This window comes from Symphalangus syndactylus, chromosome 22 (genome assembly GCF_028878055.3).
Source record: "Symphalangus syndactylus isolate Jambi chromosome 22, NHGRI_mSymSyn1-v2.1_pri, whole genome shotgun sequence".
NCBI lineage: Eukaryota > Metazoa > Chordata > Mammalia > Primates > Hylobatidae > Symphalangus > Symphalangus syndactylus.
Genome location: NC_072444.2, coordinates 74,412,791 through 74,432,998, shown reverse-complemented (window position 1 = coordinate 74,432,998; position 20,208 = coordinate 74,412,791). Strand labels below are relative to the sequence as shown.

The 20,208-nt window shown below is 51.8% G+C and overlaps 1 protein-coding gene across 1 annotated transcript in view; it reads left to right on the top strand.

Annotated features, from left to right (window-relative positions):
• Positions 1 to 20,208, top strand: part of LOC129472188 (kinesin-like protein KIF19) — a 52,274-nt gene that overhangs the window by 19,972 nt on the left and 12,094 nt on the right. The window contains exons 9-15 of the mRNA XM_063631139.1: positions 673 to 823; positions 3,178 to 3,355; positions 6,492 to 6,678; positions 11,335 to 11,605; positions 12,484 to 12,605; positions 16,483 to 16,607; positions 19,493 to 19,601. Of these exons, the coding sequence (XP_063487209.1) occupies positions 673 to 823; positions 3,178 to 3,355; positions 6,492 to 6,678; positions 11,335 to 11,605; positions 12,484 to 12,605; positions 16,483 to 16,607; positions 19,493 to 19,601 (1,143 nt within the window). The remainder of the gene's footprint in view (positions 1 to 672; positions 824 to 3,177; positions 3,356 to 6,491; positions 6,679 to 11,334; positions 11,606 to 12,483; positions 12,606 to 16,482; positions 16,608 to 19,492; positions 19,602 to 20,208) is intronic.

The following is a 20,208-nucleotide window of genomic DNA, read 5'->3' as shown; positions in this document are numbered from 1 at the left end:
TGGAGATGGGGTTTCACTGTGTTGGCCAGGCTGGTCTCAAACTCCTGACCTCAAGTGGTCTGCCTGCCTTGGCCTCCCAAAGTGCTGGGATTACAGGCGTGAGCCACCGCACCTGGCCAAGGACCTCATGTAGGTGGAATACACAGTATCTGTCCTGCTGGGTCTGGCTTATTTCACTCAGTAGTACGTCCTCGAGGTTCATCCATCTTATAGCAACTCTCAGAATTCCCTTCCTTTTTTTTTTTTTTTTTTGAGACAAGGTCTTGGCTGTATTGCCCAGGCTGGAGTGCAGTAGTACAATCATAGCTCACTGCAGCTTCAACCTCCTGGGCTCACGTGATCCTCCTACTTCAGCCTCCCGAGTAGCTGGGACCACAGGTATGAGCCACCACACCTGGCTAAGTTTTAAATTTTTTGCAGAAATGGGATCTTGCTCTGTTGCCCAGGCTGGTCACAAACTCCTGAGCTCAAGCGATCCTCCTGCCTTGGCCTCCCAAAGTGCTGAGATTACAGGTGTGAGCCACCATGTCTGGCCAATTCCCTTCCTTTTTCAGGCTGAATAACGTTTACTTGAATTTTATAACAAACGTGTGTTTGCATTCTTTCAAATGCATCCTTCGTGGGGCATTTCCCACCAGGTCTGACTTTGGCCGCGTGTCCTGCCCCTGCTAGGTGAAGCGCAACCTGCTGAACGTCTCCTACCGCATCGCGCAGTACACGGAGGTTATCTCCGACCTGCGCAGGGAGATCAAGCACCTTAAATTAAAAATTGAGAAGCAAGAAAAGGAGAAGAAAAGTGAAGCCGGCATCCGGGACGCCCGAGGTAGGTAGGCCTAGTGGGGCGTGGCGCCCCCTGCAGGCGCAGCAGCACTGTCGCCCTCCCAGGGCTCCCAGGACACGTCCCTGTCCTGCTTACCCCTCCCTGTCTGGGGCTGAGTGCTCCAGCTACTCTGAGCACTTGCACCCAGAGAGCGCTTTGGTGGCCCTACCTAGGCTTTATTTCCAACCTGGCCACTACCTCCCTGTGTCCCTGACCCCAGGCTCTAATTCTTCCCTTGTAAATGGGGGTTGGATTCTTTTCTTTTTTTTTCTTTAGAGACAGGGTTTCGCTCTATTGCCCAGGCTGGAGTGCAGTGATGCAATCATAGCTCACTGCGGCCTCAACCTCCTGGGTTTAAGTGATCTTCCTGCTTCAGCCTCCTGAGTAGCTGGGACTACAGGCATGTGCCACCACATACAGCTAACTTTTTTTTTTTTTTTTTGAGATAGAGTCTCACTCTGTCACCCAGGCTGGAGTGTGGTGGCACGATTTTGGCTCACTGAAACCTCCGCCTCCTGGGTTCAAGTGATTCTTCTGCCTCAGCCTCCCGTTTAGCTGGGATTACAGGCACCTGCCACCACGCCTGGCTAATTTTTGTATTTTTAGTAGAGACAGGGTTTCACCATGTTGGTCAGGCTGGTCTGGAACTCCTGACCTCAAGTGATCCACTCGCCTCGGCCTCCCAACATGCTGGGGTTATAGGCGTGAACCACTGCATCTGGGCTGAAAACCTTGTTTTAATGGCTGCAGCGATTCGGTCATCTGGATGCACCATAATTTATTTTGCCAACTCCAGATTGTTCAACATTTAAGGAAAAGGCAGCTCTTGACCACTGCCCTCAAGGTCATGGGAACAGACTGGACAAACTGTGCATGTCCAGGGTGGAGCCATCTACTGGGGCAGGCAGGGAAAACCATTGATTAGCTGCTGGCAACTATTAGGTAGGAACTTACTGTGGGAAACAGGAATGATTTTGCTCCATGGAGCTTCCATTCCAGCAGGAAAGACAGATATGAAACATTTTTCACAAAATGTTACTTAATCATAGATGTGCCGAGCACTGTGAAGGAGAAGGCAGGGTGTCATCAGAGCAGGTGACAGGTGGCCCAGAGCGAGGGTCTGGGAGCGTCTCACTGGGAAAGTGAGGTCTGAGCTGAGATGGTTGGCCCAGACTCAACACTATTTGGATTCCTGAGACTCAAATCCGGGTAGCCTGACCCCAAGCCAGGCAAACAGGGGGTTTAAATTCTTCTAAATCATCTATCCATTTATCCACAAGTCCAACTATCCATCTACCCATCCACCTATTTACACATCTACCCACTCACCTATCAATCCATTTACCTTCTGTTCACCTATCTACCCATCCATCCACCATCCATCCATCCGTCCATCCATCCATTCATTCATCCTCATCCATCCATCCATCCATCCATCCATCCATCCATCGATTCATCCATCCTCATCCATCCATCCATCCATCCATCCATCCATCCATCCGCCCATCCATTCATCCATACCCATCCATCCATCCATTTATCCATCCTCATCCATCCATCCATCCTTTCATCCATCCACCCATCCCCAATCATTCATCTCCATCCATCCATCTACCCATTCATCTACTCATCCATCTACCCATCCATCCACCATCCATCCATCCATCCATTCATCCATCCTCATCCATCCACTCACCCATTGATTCATCCATCCTCATCCATCCATCTGCCCATCCATTCATCCATATCCATACATCCATCCATTTATCCATCCTCATCCATCCATCCATCTTTTCATCCACTTATCCATCTATCCATCCATCATCCATCCATCCATCTACCATGCATCTATCCATTCATCCATCCATTCTTCCATCCATCCACCCATTCCTAACCATTCATCTCCATCCATCCATCTACCCGTTCATCTACTCATCCATCTATCTATCCATCATCCATCCACCGTGCATCTATGCATCCATCCATTCTTCCATCCATCTACCCATCCCCAACCATACATCCTCATCCATCCACCCTCTATTCATCCATCCATCCATCCATTCATCCATCATTTACCCATCCATCCATCCATTTATTTATTTATCCATTCATCCCCAACCATTCATATTCATCTATCCATCTACGCTCCAGCCTCCATCTGTCCATCACTATCCATTCATTCTCTCTCTCCATCCATCCACCATCCACCACCCACCCATCCATCTCCATTCACTCATCTATCCATGTATACTGAGCTTCTCTGTGGGCCAGAGACCATCTTGGTGGGCGGGCATGGAGTTCAACCCTGGCTTAGGTGCCACTGCTCCAGGTTCAGCCAGCTCCCTTCCTGCTCGCAGTCCCAAAGCTGTCCCATGATACAGAGGAGGACAGCCATGTACAGATGAACAAGATCCGGGCACAGCTCATCGGGGCCTTCAAGGAGCAGATGGAGATGGGGCACAGCCTGGTGGAGCTGGAGAACACCAACATCGAACTGCACATGGACGTGTCCCGCCACCTGCTGACCATTGCAGAGTGAGTGTGCCCACTGGCTCGGCCCCACCTGGACCCCAGCGCTAACAGGGTGGGGCCGGCCTGCCAGAGCAGAGGGGCTGCTGCTGGGAGCTCCTTTTGCTGCTGTCCAGCCACACTCTGCTGCCTGCAGGTTCCTGTTCCTCCCCTGCTTGCCTGCCCCTGTGGCTATGCTAGCCAGGTAGGAGAGGCTTCCAGATTCCTTTCATCTCTCACACAGGCTGGAATCCAGAGGCAGCCCGTTAGGTCAGCGAGGCCCAACCCCACTATGGGAGGGGACACTGAAGCTTAGAGGAGATGTGGGCTTGCCCCGGCCTATGCCAGGGCTTTTCTCTCATTGCACACTCACTCCCTGCTCAGACCCACTGAGCGCAGAGTGGTTGCGTGCAGAGACACTGGCCATGCGATTACCATCCACACCAGGGTGCATCTGGAGGTGAAACAATTACACTGGGCTGGCCAGGCGTGGTGGCTCACGCCTGTAATCCCAGCACTCTGGGAGGCCGAGGTGGGTGGATCACCTGAAGTTGGGAGTTCGAGACCAGCCTGTCTAACATGGTGAAACCCCATCTCTACTAAAAATACAAAAATTAGCTGGGCATGGGGTGGGAGCCTGTAATCCCAGCTACTCGGGAAGCTGAGGCAGGAGAATTGCTTGAACCTGGGAGGCAGAGGTTGCAGTGAGCTGAGATCACGGCACTGCACTCCAGCCTGGGTGACAGAGTGAGACTCTATCTCAAAAAAAAAAAAAAAAACAAAAAAAAACAATCCCACTGGGACAATCGTGTCCCCTGGGACTGCACTGGACAAACTAGGACCCATGGCCACCACACTTATGGGTGACTTAAAACCTGGTGCTGGCCGGGCATGGTGGCTGCCTCCTGTAATCCCAGCACTTTGGGAGGCCGAGGCGGGTGGATCACTTGAGGTCAGGAGTTCAAAACCAGAGTGGCCAACATGGTAAAAACCTGTCTCTACTAAAAATACAAAAAAAAAAAAAAAAACTAGCTGGGCATGGTGGCATGCACCTGTAATCCCAGCTACTTGGGAGGCTGAGGTGCGAGAATCGCTTGAAACTGGGAGGCAGAGGTTGCAATGAGTCAAGATCACGCCACTGCACTCCAGCCTGGGTGACAGAGCGAGACTCCATCTCAAAAAACAAAACAAAACAAAGCCTGGTGCTTTGATTTAAGCCCATTTCTTCTCCTTCACCTTCTGCTCCCAATTCTCCCCCCACCATCTTTATCCTATTCCTCTTTCCTTTCTTTTATTTATTTATTTATTTATTTAGAGATGGAGTCTCACTCTGCGGCCCAGGCTGGAATGTAGTGGCATGAGCTTGGCTCACTGCAAGCTCCGCCTCCCGGGTTCAAGCGATTCTCCTGCCTCAGCATCCTGAGTAGCTGTGATTACAGGTGCCCACCACCACGCCCGGCTCATTTTTGTATTTTTAGTAGAGACGGGGTTTCCCCGTGTTAGCCAGGATGGTCTCCATCTCCTGACATTGTGATCTGCCTGCCTTGGCCTCCCAAAGCTGGGATTACAGGTGTGAGCCAATGCACTTGGCTGCTTTTTATTTTTATTTATTTATTTATTTATTTATTTATTTATTTTTGAGACGGAGTCTCGCTCTGTCGCCCAGGCTGGAGTGCAGTGGCATGACCTTGGCTCACTGCAACCTCCGCCTCCCTGGTTCAAGCAATTCTCTGCCTCAGCCTCCCCAGTAGCTGGGATTACAGGTGCCCACGACCACGCCTGGCTAATTTTTGTATTTTCAGTAATGATGGGGTCTCACCATATTGGCCTTGTGATCCACCTGCCTCGGCCTCCCAAACTGCTGGGATTACAGGCATGAGCCACCATACTCGGCCTACTTTTTATTGTTTTATTTAATTTGTCTATTTTGAGACGAAGCCTCGCTCTGTTGCCCAGGCTGGAGTGCAGTGGTGCAATCTTGGCTCACTGCAACCTTGACTTCCTGGGTTCAAGCGACCCTCCCACCTCAGCCTCTTGTGTAGCTGGGACTGTAGGAGTGCACCACCATGCCTGGCTGATCTTGAACTCCTGACCTCAAGTGATCCACCTGCCTTGGCCTCCCAAAGTACTGGGGTTACAGGTATAAGCCACCAGGCCCAGCCACACACCTGGCTAATCTTTTATTTTTTGTAAAGATGGGGTCTCAGTATATTGCCCAGACTGGTCTTGAACTCCTGGCTTCAAGCAATCCTCCTGCCTTGGCCTTGCAAAGTGCTGGGATTACAGGAGTGAGCCACCACACCTGGCACATTAGAGGAATTCCAAATAAAAAGAAATGCACTCACCATCTCATCCATTTCCAGCCAAACGTCTGCACCTGCTCCCTTAATCCTCCTGCCATGCAGTTTCCACGGGATCCTTGTAGTTCGGATTTGATCGGGCACCTCTTTTTTTTTTTTTTTTTTTTGAGACGGAGTCTCGCTGTGTCACCCAGGCTGGAGTGCAGTGGCGCAATCTCGGCTCACTGCAAGCTCCGCCTCCCGGGTTCACGCTATTCTCCTGCCTCAGCCTCTCCGAGTAGCTGGGACTACAGGCGCCCGCCACCACGCCCGGCTAATTTTTTTGTCTTTTTAGTAGAGACGGGGTTTCACCGTGGTCTCGATCTCCTGACCTCGTGATCCACCTGCCTCGGCCTCCCAAAGTGCTGGGATTACAAGCGTGATTTTTTTTTTTTTTTTTTTTTTTTGAGACAGAGTCTCACTCTGTCACCCAGGCTGGAATGCAGTGGCTCAGTCTCGGCTCACTGCAACCTCTACCTCCTGGGCTCAAGTGATTCTCATGCCTCAGCCTCCTGAGTATCTGGGATTACAGGCGCTTGCCCCACCATGCCAGGTTAATTTTTTGTGCTTTTAGTAGAGATGGGGTTTTGCCATGTTGGCCAGGCTGGTCTTGAGCTCCTGGTCTCAAGTGATCCGCCCACCTCAGCATCCCAAAGTGCCAGGATTGCAGGCATGAGCCACTGCGTCCAGCCATATAGCTCCATTTTTATGCCCATGTCTGTGCATAAGTCACTTGGGGCCAGGAGGGGCTGTGGAAGTGGAGGTGCCAGGACGCCCAGCCCCCGGCATGGCTTGCACGCTGACCCCCTCTGTCCTGGCTGCAGCTGGGAGCGGGAGAAGACCCAGCCTCGCACCCACAGGGACAGGGGTAAGCTGGAGAAGGACGAGGAACCAGCGGAGGCTGATGCCGACGGGGATGAGGACGAGGCCTCAGAGCCGCACGAGGTGGCACTGGCCAGAGAGGAGGTCAACCTGCTGTTAGCCGAGCAGCGGAAGACTGCGGCGCTCAAGGTGGGGGAGCGGGCTGTGTGCAGTCAGTCACGACAATGATGATGACCACAGCGATAAGAGTCGCTAACACTTATTAACTGCTGACCCTATGGGCTCTGGGTGAACTTGTTTTTACTTATTTATTTATTTTAGAGATGAGGTCTCACTATATTGCCCAGGATTGTCTTGAACTCCTAGCCTCAAGCAATCCTCCTGTCTCAGCCTCCCAAGGTGCTGGGATTACAGGCTTGAGCCACTGTACATGGGCTGGCTTTTTTTTTTTTTTTTTTTTGAGACGGAGTTCTCTCTTGTTGCCCAGGCTGGAGTGCAATGACTCAATCTCGGCTTACTGCAACCTCCAACTCCTGGGTTCAAGCAATTCTCCAGCCTCAGCCCCCCGAGTAGCTGGGATTACTAATGCCCGCCACTATGCCCAGCTAATTTTTGTATTTTTTAGTAGAGACAGGGTTTCACCATTTTGCCTAGGGTGGTCTTGAACTTCTGACCTCAGGTGATCTGCCTGCTTTGGCCTCCCAAAGTGCTGGGATTACAGGTGTGAGCCACCGCGCCTGGCTGGGCTGGCTATTTTTTAAAAGTTACTTGTAGAGACAGTGTCTCCCTGTGTTGCCCAGGCTGGTCTCGAACTCCTGAGCTCAAGTGATCCTCCTGCCTTGGCCTTCCAGAGTGCTGGGATTACAGGTGTGAGCACTGTGTCCGGCCACTGGGTGAACTTCAGCTCATCCCATGCAGTAGGGCCTATCACGACCATTTTACAGATGAGAAAACTGAGGCTGGGAGAGGTGAGGTAAATTGTCCCGAATCTGCAGGGGGGCAGGAGGAACAGAGCTGGGACTTGACCTGGGTCTGACTCCAAAGCCTGTGTCCCTTCATGTTGGAATTATAGTGACACCAGGAGTGGTGGGGAGCAGAGAGCAGGGCTGGAGCTTGGTGACCACCGAAGCGGGTTATGAGCAGGGGCGTGGGGTCCACCACACCCCCCGGCCTGCCTTGCCTTCTGTGGATGATATCTGAACGGCAGCCTCCAGCTTCCATGAGATCGCTCTGGAGTAACCCCCAGAGAGCTAGGGCTTGATGGCTTGCAGCGTGATTTCCATCTTGCCTGGTTTGCCCCAGTTCTGGTCTTGGTCACATCCTAGGAGGACCAGGGACATGGCCAGAAGGAAGCCCACACCTGAGCTTCCTCTCTGGAGAAGGACGTCTCTTCACGTTTTTGTTTTCCTTTTTTTTTTCCTTTAATTGGGATGGAGTCTCGCTCTGTCGCCCAGGCTCTGGAGTGCAGTGGTGCGATGTCAGCTCACTGCAAGCTCCGCCTCCCGAGTTCACACCATTATCCTGCCTCAGCCCCCCAAGTAGCTGGGACTACAGGTGCCCACCACCATGCTTGGCTAATTTTTTTTGTATTTTTAGTAGAGACGGGGTTTCGCCGTGTTAGCCAGGATGGTCTCGGTCTCCTGACCTCGTGATCCTCCCGCCTTGGCCTCCCAAAGTGCTGGGATTACAGGCATGAGCCACTGCGCCCGGCCCTTTTTTTTTTTTTTTTTTTTTAATTGGGACAGAGTCTCACTCTGTCACCCCGGCATGGAGTGCAGTGATATGATCTCGGCTTGTTGCAACCTCTGCCTCCCGGGTTCAAGCAATTCTTTTGCCTCAGCCCCCTGAGTAGCTGGGATTACAGGCATCCACCACCATGCCAGCTAATTTTTTTGCATTTTTAGTAGAGACAGGGTTTCACCATGTTGGCCAGGCTGGTCTGGAACTCCTGACCTCAGGTGATCCACCTGCCTCGGCCTCCCAAAGTGCTGGGATTACAGGCGTGAGCCACCATGCCTGGCCCATGCTGTTGTTTTCTGAGACAAGCTAGATGTTGATACGAGCTATTTATAGGATAGCTGGTTATCTAACAGTCTCACTCAGAAAAATGACAGAAAGGGCGCATGATGGAGACTTTGGGGGAAACTCTGTGGAAGCTGGAGAGGATTTTAGCCCATTAGTTAAGTGTTTGCAGGTGTATTTTTAGGCAAGTGCAAAAAGTGTTGATGATGTCATGTTGTTAAAAGCAGGTGGCATTTATTTCACTTAAAAGCTGTGTAGCCAAGCCAGAAACCTCTTAATATTGTTGCATCTGCCTTCAGCAATTTGGAGATGATGTGATTTCATTTCAAAAGTCTTCTGACCTTTAAAAATTTTTTCAGGCCAGGCTCGGTGGGTCATGCCTGTAATCCCAGCAGTTTGGGAGGCTGAGGCAGGCAGATCACTTGAGGTCAGGAGGTTGAGACCAGCCTGGACAACATGGTGAAACCCCATCTCTACTAAAAATACCAAAATCAGCTGGGTGTGGTGGCACATGCCTGTAATCTCAGCTACTCATGAGACTGAGGCAGGAGAATCACTTGAATCCAGGAGGCAGAGGTTGCAGTGAGTCGAGATTGCGCCGCTGTACTCCAGCCTGGGTGACAGAGTGAGACTCCATCTCAAAAAAAAAAAAAAAAGAAAAATTGTTTTACATGTCTTTTGCTCAAAAAAAAAAAAAAGTAAACAAAAAGTCTTTCCTGAAAAAAAAAATCAAATAGGTTGGAAAAATAAGAGTTAAAAAATATGTATATATTTTGAGACAGAGTCTCTCTCTGTCTCCAGGCTGGAGTGCAGTGGTGTGATCTCGGCTCCACCCGGCTAATTTTTTTGTATTTTTAGTAGAGACGGGGTTTCACTGTGTCAGCCAGAATGGTCTCGATCTCCTGACCTCGTGATCTGCCCATCTTGGCCTCCCAAAGTGCTGGGATTACAGGCGTGAGCCACCGTGCCCAGCCAAAAAAAATACATATATATGTTTTTTTGAGATGGAGTCTGGCTCTGTCGCCCAGGCTGGAGTGCAGTGGCGCGATCTCAGCTCACTGCAAGCTCTGCCTCCCGGGTTCACACCATTCTCCTGCCTCAGCCTCCCGAGTAGCTGGGACTACAGGTGCCTGCCACCATGCCCAGCTAATTTTTTGTATTTTCAGTAAAGACCAGGTTTCACCCTGTTAGCCAGGATGATCTCGATCTCCTGACCTTGTGATCTGCCCGCCTCAGCTTCCCAAAGTGCTGGGATTACAGGCATGAGCTACCGCACCCGGCCAAAAAATATTTTTTTTTATCTTTTGCTCAAACCAAAGATGGACAACGACAGGACAGCATGAACTTCAGAGCCAAATATAGATATTAATACGTAACGTGGCCTGCAAAGGATGTTTGCTTATTAATTAGTTAATAACTGATCAAAAACAAATCAATGGGCCTTTTTTGTTTTTTTGTGTGTTTTTTTTTGAGACGGAGTCTCGCTCTGTCGCCCAGGCTGGAGTGCAGTGGCGCTAGCTCGGCTCACTGCAAGCTCCGCCTCCCGGGTTCACGCCATTCTCCTGCGTCAGCCTCTCCGAGTAGCTGGGACTACAGGCGCCCGCCACCATGCCTGGCTAATTTTTTGTATTTTTAGTAGAGACAGGGTTTCACTATGTTGGCCAGGATGGTCTCCATCTCCTGACATCGTGATCCACCCGCCTCAGCCTCCCAAAGTGCTGGGATTACAGGCGTGAGCCACCGCGCCCGGCCTTTTTGTTTTGTTTTGTTTTGTTTTGTTTGAGATGGTCTCGCTCTGTTGCCCAGGCTAGAGTGCAGTGGCACGATCTTGGCTCACTGCAACCTCCACCTTCTGGGTTCAAGAGATTCTCCTGCCTCAGCCTCCTGAGTAGCTGGGACTACAGGCACCCACCAGCACACCCAGCTAACTTTTTTGTGTTTTTAGTAGAGACAAGGTTTCACCATGTTGACCAGACTGGTTTTGAACTCCTGACCTCAGGTGATCCTTCTGCCTCTTTCGTTTCTCTCTCTCTCTTTCTTTCTTTCACACAGGGACTCGCTCTGTCACCCAGGCTAGAGTGCAGTGCTGCAATCATACCTCACTGCAGCCTCAACCTCCTGGGCTCAAGTGATCCTCCCACTTCAGCCTCCCAAGTAGCTGGGACCTCAGACACACGCCACCATGCCCAACTAATTTTTTTTGTATTTTTTGTAGAAACGAGGGTCTCGCCATGTTGCCCAGACTGGTTTCGAACTCCTGGGCTCAAGCAATCTGCCCGCCTCAGCCTCCCAAAGTGTTAGGATTATAGGCCTGAGCCACCGCGCCAGGCCAGCACTGGTTTTCTCTAACAGGTGAAAGGTGGCTGGGAGCCTGTATTGTCATTTCCGTGGGAAGAAACAGCTGAGGCAGGATAAAAGGGCTTAGGGTTGGCTGTTAGGGTAATTTCAGCAGGCTACGGGGCCTGGGGGCTGTCCCTCCTTATCTGGTACCTGGCCCTGGGTGACTAGGACAGGCAGATGGTGGCAGAGTGCAAGAGCCCCACGAAGGAGATGGTCGGGGAGTGTGCTCTGGATTGGTTGGTTTGTAGATGAAAGGTGTGCTGGCAGGTGAGTCATTTACCATCTCTAGGAATTGGCTGTCCCTGGGAGGGGCAGTCGCTCCAAGGTCAAGGTCCCAGATGTCTAAGCATCAAGAAGGCAGATGGCATTAGCAGCACATGCTCAGAGCTGATCACCTGCTTGCTTTCCTGAGTGCTGTGAATGGGGGCCATAAGAAGAAACAGATGTGGCCAAATCCTCCCCGAGCTCTGGGTTTCCCTGCAGACCGGGCTGGAGCAGCGCCTGGCCCACGCCAAGAGGAAGGCCTCACAGATGGAGAGGCTGCTGCCCAGGCAGGTCACCAACGAGGACCAGCGGGAGGTGCTGCGGCTGCTGTGCAGGGCGCACGAGCTGGAGGTGGAGAACACGGAGCTACAGGCCGACAACCTGTGCCACAAGAACCTGCTGTGCCAGAAGGACTTCGTGATCCAGCGCTACCACCAACACCGGCTGCTGTGCGAGCAGCTGATCCAGGAGCAGCGGCAGCTGATCCAGGGTGAGGCCCACCCGGCTGCGACGCTGGGCTTCTGCATTGTTTTTTTCTGGGAAGAGCAGGCTGTACATGCAGGTAAAAAAAATAAAATAGGGGCCGGGCGCGGTGGCTCACGCCTGTAATCCCAGCACTTTGGGAGGCCGAGGCGGGTGGATCACGAGGTCAGGAGATCGAGACCATCCTGGCTAACATGGTGAAACCCCGTCTCTACTAAAAATACAAAAAATTAGCTGGGCGCGGTGGCGGGCACCTGTAATCCCAGCTACTCGGGAGGCTGAGGCAGGAGAATGGCGTGAACCCGGGAGGTGGAGCTTGCAGTGAGCCGAGACCCCGCCACTGCACTCCAGCCTGGGCGACAGAGTGAAACTCTGTCTCAAAAAAAAAAAAAAAAAAAAAAAAAAAAAAAAAAAATAAATAAATAAATAAATAAATAAAATCGGAGCCAGGTGCGGTGGCTCACGCCTATAATCCCAGCGCTTTGGGAGGCCGAGACGGGTGGATCACCTGAGGTCAGGCGTTCGAGACCAGCCTGATCAACATGGTGAAACCTCATCTCTACTAAAAAAAAAAAATACAAAAAAGTTAGCTGGGTGTGGTGGCAGGTGCCTGTAGTTCCAGCTACTCAGGAGGCTGAGACAGGAGAATTGCTTGAATCCGGGAGGCAGAGGTTGCAGTGACCCAAGATCGTGCCACTGTACTCCAGCCTGGGTGACAGAGTGAGACTGTCTCAAAAACAAAAAAAAAGAATGAAACTTTCTACCCAGTGCCATTGTTTTGCCTGTACGTGTGGTGTGTGGGTGTGTCTGGTCCTGTCCTCTGCTCCTGTGGTGTGTGGGGTGTGCCTGGCCCTGTCCTCATTTGTGCTGTTGTGGCTCCTGCAGACAGTGGCCTCCTGGTGCCAGAGCCCCTGGAGAAGCGGTTCTGCCTGTACTCCCAGGAGCTGGCTGAGGGTGCCCTGACCCGCCTGCTGCTGCTGCACTCGCTCATGTCCAGCTCCCTCCAGGTGAGTCCCACATGCCGACCCCCACCTATGCCCGCCTCGGGCTCAGGCCAGGAGTCAGCCTGCGCGGCCCTGGGCAGGACACCCACAGGCCAGCTGCCTGGAGCCAGAGCACCGGGGCAGGATATGAAGCAGCCTGGGGCTGGGCATTCAGGCTTGAGTGAGGGAGGCAGATCCAGGTGAGCTGGGATGCGCCTGGGCACTGCTCATATGTGTGAGTCTGAATTGCTGTCAGCCTCCCACGACACCTGCAATCCTGGGCTGCTGCCAAAGATTCTACGTGGGAGATTGCAGGCGTGAGCCACTGTGCCCGGTCTCCTCTGTCTTTCTTTTTTTTTTTGAGATGGCATCTCGCTCTGTCGCCCAGGCTGGAGTGCAATGGCACAATCTCGGCTCACTGCAACCTCCGCCTCCCAGGTTCACGCCATTCTCCTGCCTCAGCCTCCCGAGTAGCTGGGACTACAGGTGCCCGCCACCACGCCCGGCTATTGTTTTTGTATTTTTAGTAGAGATGGGGTTTCACTGTGTTAGCTAGGATGGTCTGAATCTCCTGACCCCCGTGATCCACCAGCCTCAGCCTCCCAAAGTGCCGGGATTACAGGCGTGAGCCACCAGGCCCGGCCCTCTGTCTTTCTTTATTGTTCATGACTTTAACACTTGAAGAGCATTGGTCAGTTACTTTGTAGAATTTCCCTGTTTGGGGTTTGCTAGTGTGATGTTTTCTCATGATTAGATTCAGATTATGCATTTTTGGCAAGAAAACCACAGAAGCAATGTTGTATATCAGAGGCTCACAGGGTCGATTTGTCTTATTGCTGGAGGTTAACTGGGGCTGTGGTTAAGGTGGTGGCTGCCAGTTTCTCCATTTCACTGTTTTCCTTTTGTCATGAATGAGGATCTTGTGGGGAATACGCTGAGACTTTGCATACATCCTGCATCTCCTCATTCTCTTGTGCATGTAACGTAACGTAATTTTATATTTATTTTTATTATTTTTATTTTATATTTTTTATTTTATTTTATTTTATTTGACAAGGTCTCACTCTCGTGCCCAGGCTGGAGTGCAGTGATGTGATCATGGCTCACTGCAGCCTCGACCTCCTGGGTTCAAGCAATCCTCCCATCTCAGCCTCCCAAATAGCTGGACCCACTGGTGTACACCACCACACCCAGCTAATTACAAACAATTTTTGTTGTAGAGACAGAGTCTCACTCCATTGCCCAGGCTGGCCTCAAACACCTGGCCTCAAGCGATCCCCCCACCTTGGCCTCCTAAAGCGCTTGGATTACAGGCGTGAGCCACTGCACCTGGCCTCATGCATGCATTTCATCCCTATGAGTGGGTCTCTCTGGGAACATGCAGTGTCAACCTTAGCTGATGCTGTGTCCCCACACCCTGCTCATCCTTAGCACAAACTCCATGAATGCATCTGCTGGGTGTGGAAGTCTCTTTAGTATTCTCGCTGGTAGCTGACCGTGGTGTCTCACACCTGTAATCCCAGCACTTTGGGAGGCCGAGGCAGATGGATCACCTGAGGTCAAGAGTTCAAGACCAGCCTGACCAACATGGAGAAACCCCGTCTCTACTAAAAATACAAAAATTAGCTGGGCATGGTGGTACACATCTGTAATCCCAGCTACTCGGGAGGCTGAGGCAGGAAAGAATTGCTTCAACCTGGGAAGCAGAGGTTGCAGTGAGCCGAGATCGTGCCACTGCACTCCAGCCTGGGTGACAAGAGTGAAACTCTGTCTCAAAAAAAAAAAAAAAAATTCTTGTCAGCATTACCCTCCGCAGGCCTGGACCATCTTACATGCCTATCACAATGCGTCATGTCCCCACCTGCTTCTTGCTCCAGGGTTACATTTATCTCTGTCAATGTGGGCAATGTGCTGAGAACTTCTTGGTATCTAGATGCCCTGGCATAAGCATCTCTCTCTTCATGATTGACTTTTTTTTTTTTTTTTTTTTTTTTTTAGACAGAGCCTTGCTCTGTTGCCCACGCTGGAGTGCAGAGGTGCAATCTCAGCTCACAGCAACCTCCGCCTCCTGGGTTCAAGCAATTCTTGTGGCTCAGCCTCCTGAGTAGCTGGGATTACAGGCGTGTGCCACCACACCCAGCTAATTTTTGTATTTTTAGTAGAGACTGGGTTTCGCCATGTTGGCTGGGCTGGTCTCTAACTCCTAGCCTGAAGTAATCACTGCCTTGGCCTCCCAAAGTGCTGGGATTGCAGGTGTGAGCCACTGTGCCTGGCCATGATTGACTTCTACTTAGACCAAATTCATACATGTCTTTCACTGTGAATAGTGCTTTTTTTTTTTTTTTGGCCTCAGGTGGGAACTACATGTCTCAGGTTTCCAAACCCAGGCCCACCCTGGTCCCCTCCCCAAACGTGGCCCATCCAATGTGCCTACATGTACTCATTTCTTCTTTTTTTTAAAAAAAAAAAAGTTAATTAGGCCGTTCACGGTGGCTCACGCCTGTAATCCCAGCACTCTGAGAGGCCAAGGCAGGCAGATCATAAGGTCAGGAGATTGAGACCATCCTGGCTAACATGATGAAACCCCATCTCTACTAAAAATACAAAAAATTAGCCGGGCGTGGTGGCGGGCACCTGTAGTCCAAGCTACTCAGGAGCCTGAGGCAGGAGAATGGCGTGAACCCAGGAGGTGGAGCTTTCAATGAGCCAAGATCGCACCACTGTACTCCAGCCTGGCGAACAGAGCGAGACTCTGTCTCAAAAAAATAAAAATAAAAAACGTTAATTAATATACATTTTTTGGATTAAAGATAGGGTCTTGCTATGTTGCCCAGGCTGGTCTCTACCTCCTGGGCTCAAGTGATCCTCCCACCTTGGCCTCCCAAAGTGCTAGGATTACAGGTGTGGGCCACCGTGCCTGGCCCTTCTTTCTTTCTTTTTTTTTTTTTTTGACACAAAGTTTCACTCTGTCATGCAGGCTGGAGTATAATGGTGCGATCTCAGCTCACTGCAACCTCCACCTCCTGGGCTCAAGTGATTCTCCTGCTTCAGCCTCCCAAGTAGCTGGGATTACAGGTGTGTGCTACTATGCCTGGCTAATTTTTGTATATTTAGTAGAGACGGGGTTTCACCATGTTGAGCAGTTTGGTCTCAAACTCCTGACCTCAAGTGATTCACCCGCCTTGGCCTCCCCACAGTGCTAGGATTACAGACATGAGCCACCGCGCCCAGCCTTCTTTCCTTTTTAAGGCTGAATAATATTCCATATATGGACTGACCACATTTTATGGTTTATTCATTCTCTGTGGATGGACACGTGGGTTGCTATTGTGAATTGTGCTGCTGTGAAAGTGGGTGTACAAATGTCTCTTCAAGACCCTGCTTCTAATTCTTTGGCATGTACCCAGAAGAAGAATTGCTGGATTATATGGTAATTCTATGTTTAACTTTTTGAGGCCCTGCAGGCTATTTTTCTTTTTTAATGAAATGGGGTCTTGCTCTGTTGCCCAAGCTGGACTTGAACTCCTGGGCTCAAGGATTCTCCCACCTTGGCCTCCCAAGCAGCCAGGACTGCAGGTGCGTGCCACCATGCCTGGCTCCTGCAGGTGTTTGAAGGTGCTCTGACAACAGGTGTCCCCTTGTGCATCATTTTCTCCAGGCCAAGACTGTGTGGATAGTCCCTGGGGAGTCTCCGGAGCCTCCTTCTGTCTCCATGGTGGGGGCCCAAGGGACAGAGCTGACCTGCTGGCTTTCCCCCACCTCCCTGCTCTGGTAGTTTCCTCAGAGTGGTGGCAGCAGGAACGCAGTGGAGCTCCAGTTAACCCTCAGAGGCCCACTGCTTGGCGACACAGCTTGCCCATGTCCTTGCCAGCCTCACACAGACCCCCCTGTCTGGTCCCAGGACGGTTCTATTCTGAATCTATCTCCTGCACCGGAGGAGTCCAGCCGAGACCAGCCAGATGACAGGAAGGACCTGCCATGGGGAGCCCAGTTTGAGCTACCTCCAGTGTTCCTGGAGAGGGACAGGTAGGTGGGCTTCCTCCTCTCCCATGCAAGGGTGTCACCAAGCCTCCTTCCTGCCACCCTGCTTCCCAGGCCAGGTGGCGATGACAGGGCGATGGAGGCAGGCATGAATCCTGAGTCCCAGGCCAGCTCAGCACTCATTTCCTCTTTCACGAAGTGCATCGCATCACCCCTTCCTCGCAGGGTTGTCTGAGAATAAGAACCATGTCATTGGAGCTGCTCACTGCCTGGGGCAGCTCTGAGCCTGGGGAGTTTGCTTCCAGAAATGCCCTTCCCATTTTATACGTATCTTCGCTCTGTCACCCAGGCTGGAGTGCGGTGGCGCGATCTTGGCTCACCGCAAGCTCCGCCTCCCGGGTTCACGCCATTCTCCTGCCTCAGTCTCCCGAGTAGCTGGGACTACAGGCGCCCGCCACCAGGCCTGGTTAATTTTCTTTCTTTCTATTTTTTTTTTTTTTTTGAGACAGAGTCTTGCTCTGTTGTCCAGGCTGGAGTGCTGTGGTGCAATCTCGGCTCTCTGCAACCTCTGCCTCCTGGATTCAAGCAATTCTCCTGCCTCAGCCTCCTGAGTAGCTGGGATTACAGGCGTGTGCCACCACGCCTGGCTAATTTTTGTATTTTTAGTAGACAGGGTTTCACCATGTTGGTCAGGCTGGTCTCAAACTCCTGACCTCGTGATCCACCCGCCTCAGCCTCCCAAAGTGCTGGGATTAGAGGCGTGAGCCACTGCACCTGGCCTTTTTTTGTATTTTTTGGTAGAGACGGGGTTTCACCGTGTCAGCCAGGATGGTCTTGATCTCCTGACCTCGTGATCCACCTGCCTTGGCCTCCCAAAGTGCTGGGATTACAGGCATGAGCCACCGCGCCCGGCCTAAAAAATTTTTATTTATGTATTTATTTATTTTTGAGATGGAGTCTTGCTCTGACGCCCAGGCTGGAGTGTAGTGACACGATCTCGGCTCACTACAACCACTGCCTCCTGGGTTCAAGCAATTCTCGTGCCTCAGCCTCCCACGTAGCTGAGATTACAGGTGCCTGCCATCATGCCAGGCTAATTTTTTTGTATTTTTAGTAGAGACAGGATTTCGCCATGTTCGCCAGGCTGGTCTTGAACACCTGACCTCAAGTGATCTGCCTGCCTCGGCCTCCCAGAGTGCTGGGATTACAGGCATGAGCCACCACGCCAAGCCTTGCTTGCCTATGTAAAGTAAAATACAAACATCATGGCATTTCACCCCCACATACTTAGTAGGCCGTTCCAAAACAGGGACATTTCCCTCCAAAACCACAGTGTGGTTATCATTCCCAACCAAATGAGCAGAGCTTCCTTAGTATCCTCTGGCATCTCACTTATTGCTACATTTCCCAGTTTTCCCCCAGATACCTTTTGCGGCTGGTGTGTTCACCCCAGGATGCAGTGAAGGTTGCACACGGGCTGCAATGCCCAGGTCTAACCTTTCCCCTCTGCAGTGTAGTGAAAACCCCAGGCTTGACACAGAGGACAGGGCGGCTCCCTTAGTGTGTGTGTACATGCACGCATGCTAGTGCCCATGCCTGTGTGTGTGTTTGTGCATTTCTGTGTGTGCACATATTTGTGTGCACATGTTATAGGTGCACATGCATTTGTACATGTGTATTTCTGTGTGTGTGTGTTTTTGTGAGTGCATGAGTGTTATTTGTGTGTGTGCACAAGCATGTTTGTGTGTACACATGCCTTTATGTGTGTATGCATGCATGTACCTGTGTGCATATGGGTGTAAAAACAGTGCCCCATCCCCCTGATCAGAACCAGATGCCACTCCCACCTCCTCCCGTGCCCTGGGCTGCCTTCTTGCTCTTAGCCTGCAGCTGCCTGTGAACTTGTAGCTTGGCCATGGATTCGAGAAGACAGGTGTCAACCTCACTCTGAGAAAAAGAAGCACAGACATGGGACTACTTGTAGGGCCATACGAGTGAACCCAGGGCCCTCGAAACTCTGATCTAGAGAGGAGGCATGCTTCCCCCTCACCTCTCCTGGAGCCATCCCTGCAGCAGCAGCAGAGACTGTGGCGAGAGAGTGGGCTGAGCTACCTCCAAGCTGCAAGCTGGAATGGTGGCTCCAAGTCCTGGCAGCAGGACAGGTGAGGTCCAGCCATGCTGTCCCTCTGGGGAAGGGCCTGCCAGCTCCCAGAACATTACTGAGTTCATCAACCAGGAAGCCACCCCGAGCCTCGGTGCCCATGCTTTTTACTGGGTTCCATGACACAGGCAGGAATGGTTATGCTGGGGACTGGATCTCCAGCCATCCTTGCCTGCCTGTAAGAGGTTGGGCCATCGAAGGTTCCCACCCTCTAGTCACTTGCTTGGTCTTTCTGGTGACTAGCCCCTTCTGATGCTATCTAGGAGCCCACCCAGTAGCATAGCAAAGATATTCCTATCACTCAGGGCAGCTAAGGCTTTTTGAAGGTCTGAGCCAGGAACTAGGGACAGAGACCAGACCCCCAGGGAGGTCTGTGCTGCTGACCTGTCTGCGGCAGTCTCTTCCTGCTCGTCTCCCTCCTGTCTTCTTCGTGGAGCTGGCAGCTGTGGTCTGTACATCCTCCTGTGGGTTCTTTGATGTGTGTCTCTCCCCATAGATGTGGCATGTTAGGGCAGGGGCCATGTCTGCTAAGATGGATGCACACCTGGCTCTCGGTATGGGGTCTGGCTGTCAGGGACCAGCATGTATTTGTTGGATGAATGAGCCCAGTTTGGTCTCAAATCACCAAAGCGTGGCAAAGGCCACTTGCTCTGACACGATGCATGGGCCACGGAGGCCCAGGCTCTGTTTTCTCTCTGGCTGCGATGAAGGATGCAGGCCCTAGGCAGCTGGCCCTACTGGTGCTGATGCTTCTGTGTTTGATCCACAGTGAGGGTTACAAGTCGTCAAAAGCCACACTGTCAAGAAAACCGGGAAAGCCAGACTCTCTTCTCCCTCTGCCCTCTGTCCGCATCCTGCTAACTCCACCAATTCACGAGGTTGGTGTGTGGCCCTGACCAGGGGCCTGGGCTCTGGGGAGGCCACCCCCTTTCCCATCAGGGTCATGGATCTCAGCATCGGTGCCACACGGGGCCACGGGAGAGCAGGAGAGAAGCTTCTGGAAGGAGGGGACTCTCCTTCAGCAACCAGCTCTATGGTAGTAGCTGCTCACCGAGCCTGGCCCTAAGTTAATTGCCTATTTTTTTTTTGAGACAGGAGTTTCGTTCTTGTCTCCCAGGCTGGAGTGCAGTGGCGTGATCTCGGCCCACTGCAACCTCCGCCTCCTGGGTTCAAGTGATTCTCCTGCCTCAGCCTCCTGAGTAGCTGGGATTACAGGTGCCCGCCACCACGCCTGGCTAATTTTTGTATTTTTAGTCGAGATGGGGTTTCACCATGTTGGCCAGGCTGGTCTTGAACTCCTGACCTCAGGTCATCCTCCCATCTCGGCCTCCCAAAGTGCTGGGATTACAGGCGTGAGTCACTGCACCTGGCCCCAGGTTAGTGTCTTAATCACTGCGTTAGCTTCCTGGGGCTGCTGAAAGGAAACGTGACAATCTGGGTGCCTGAACAGCAGACATGTGTTCTCCTGCAGTCCTGGAGGCTGGA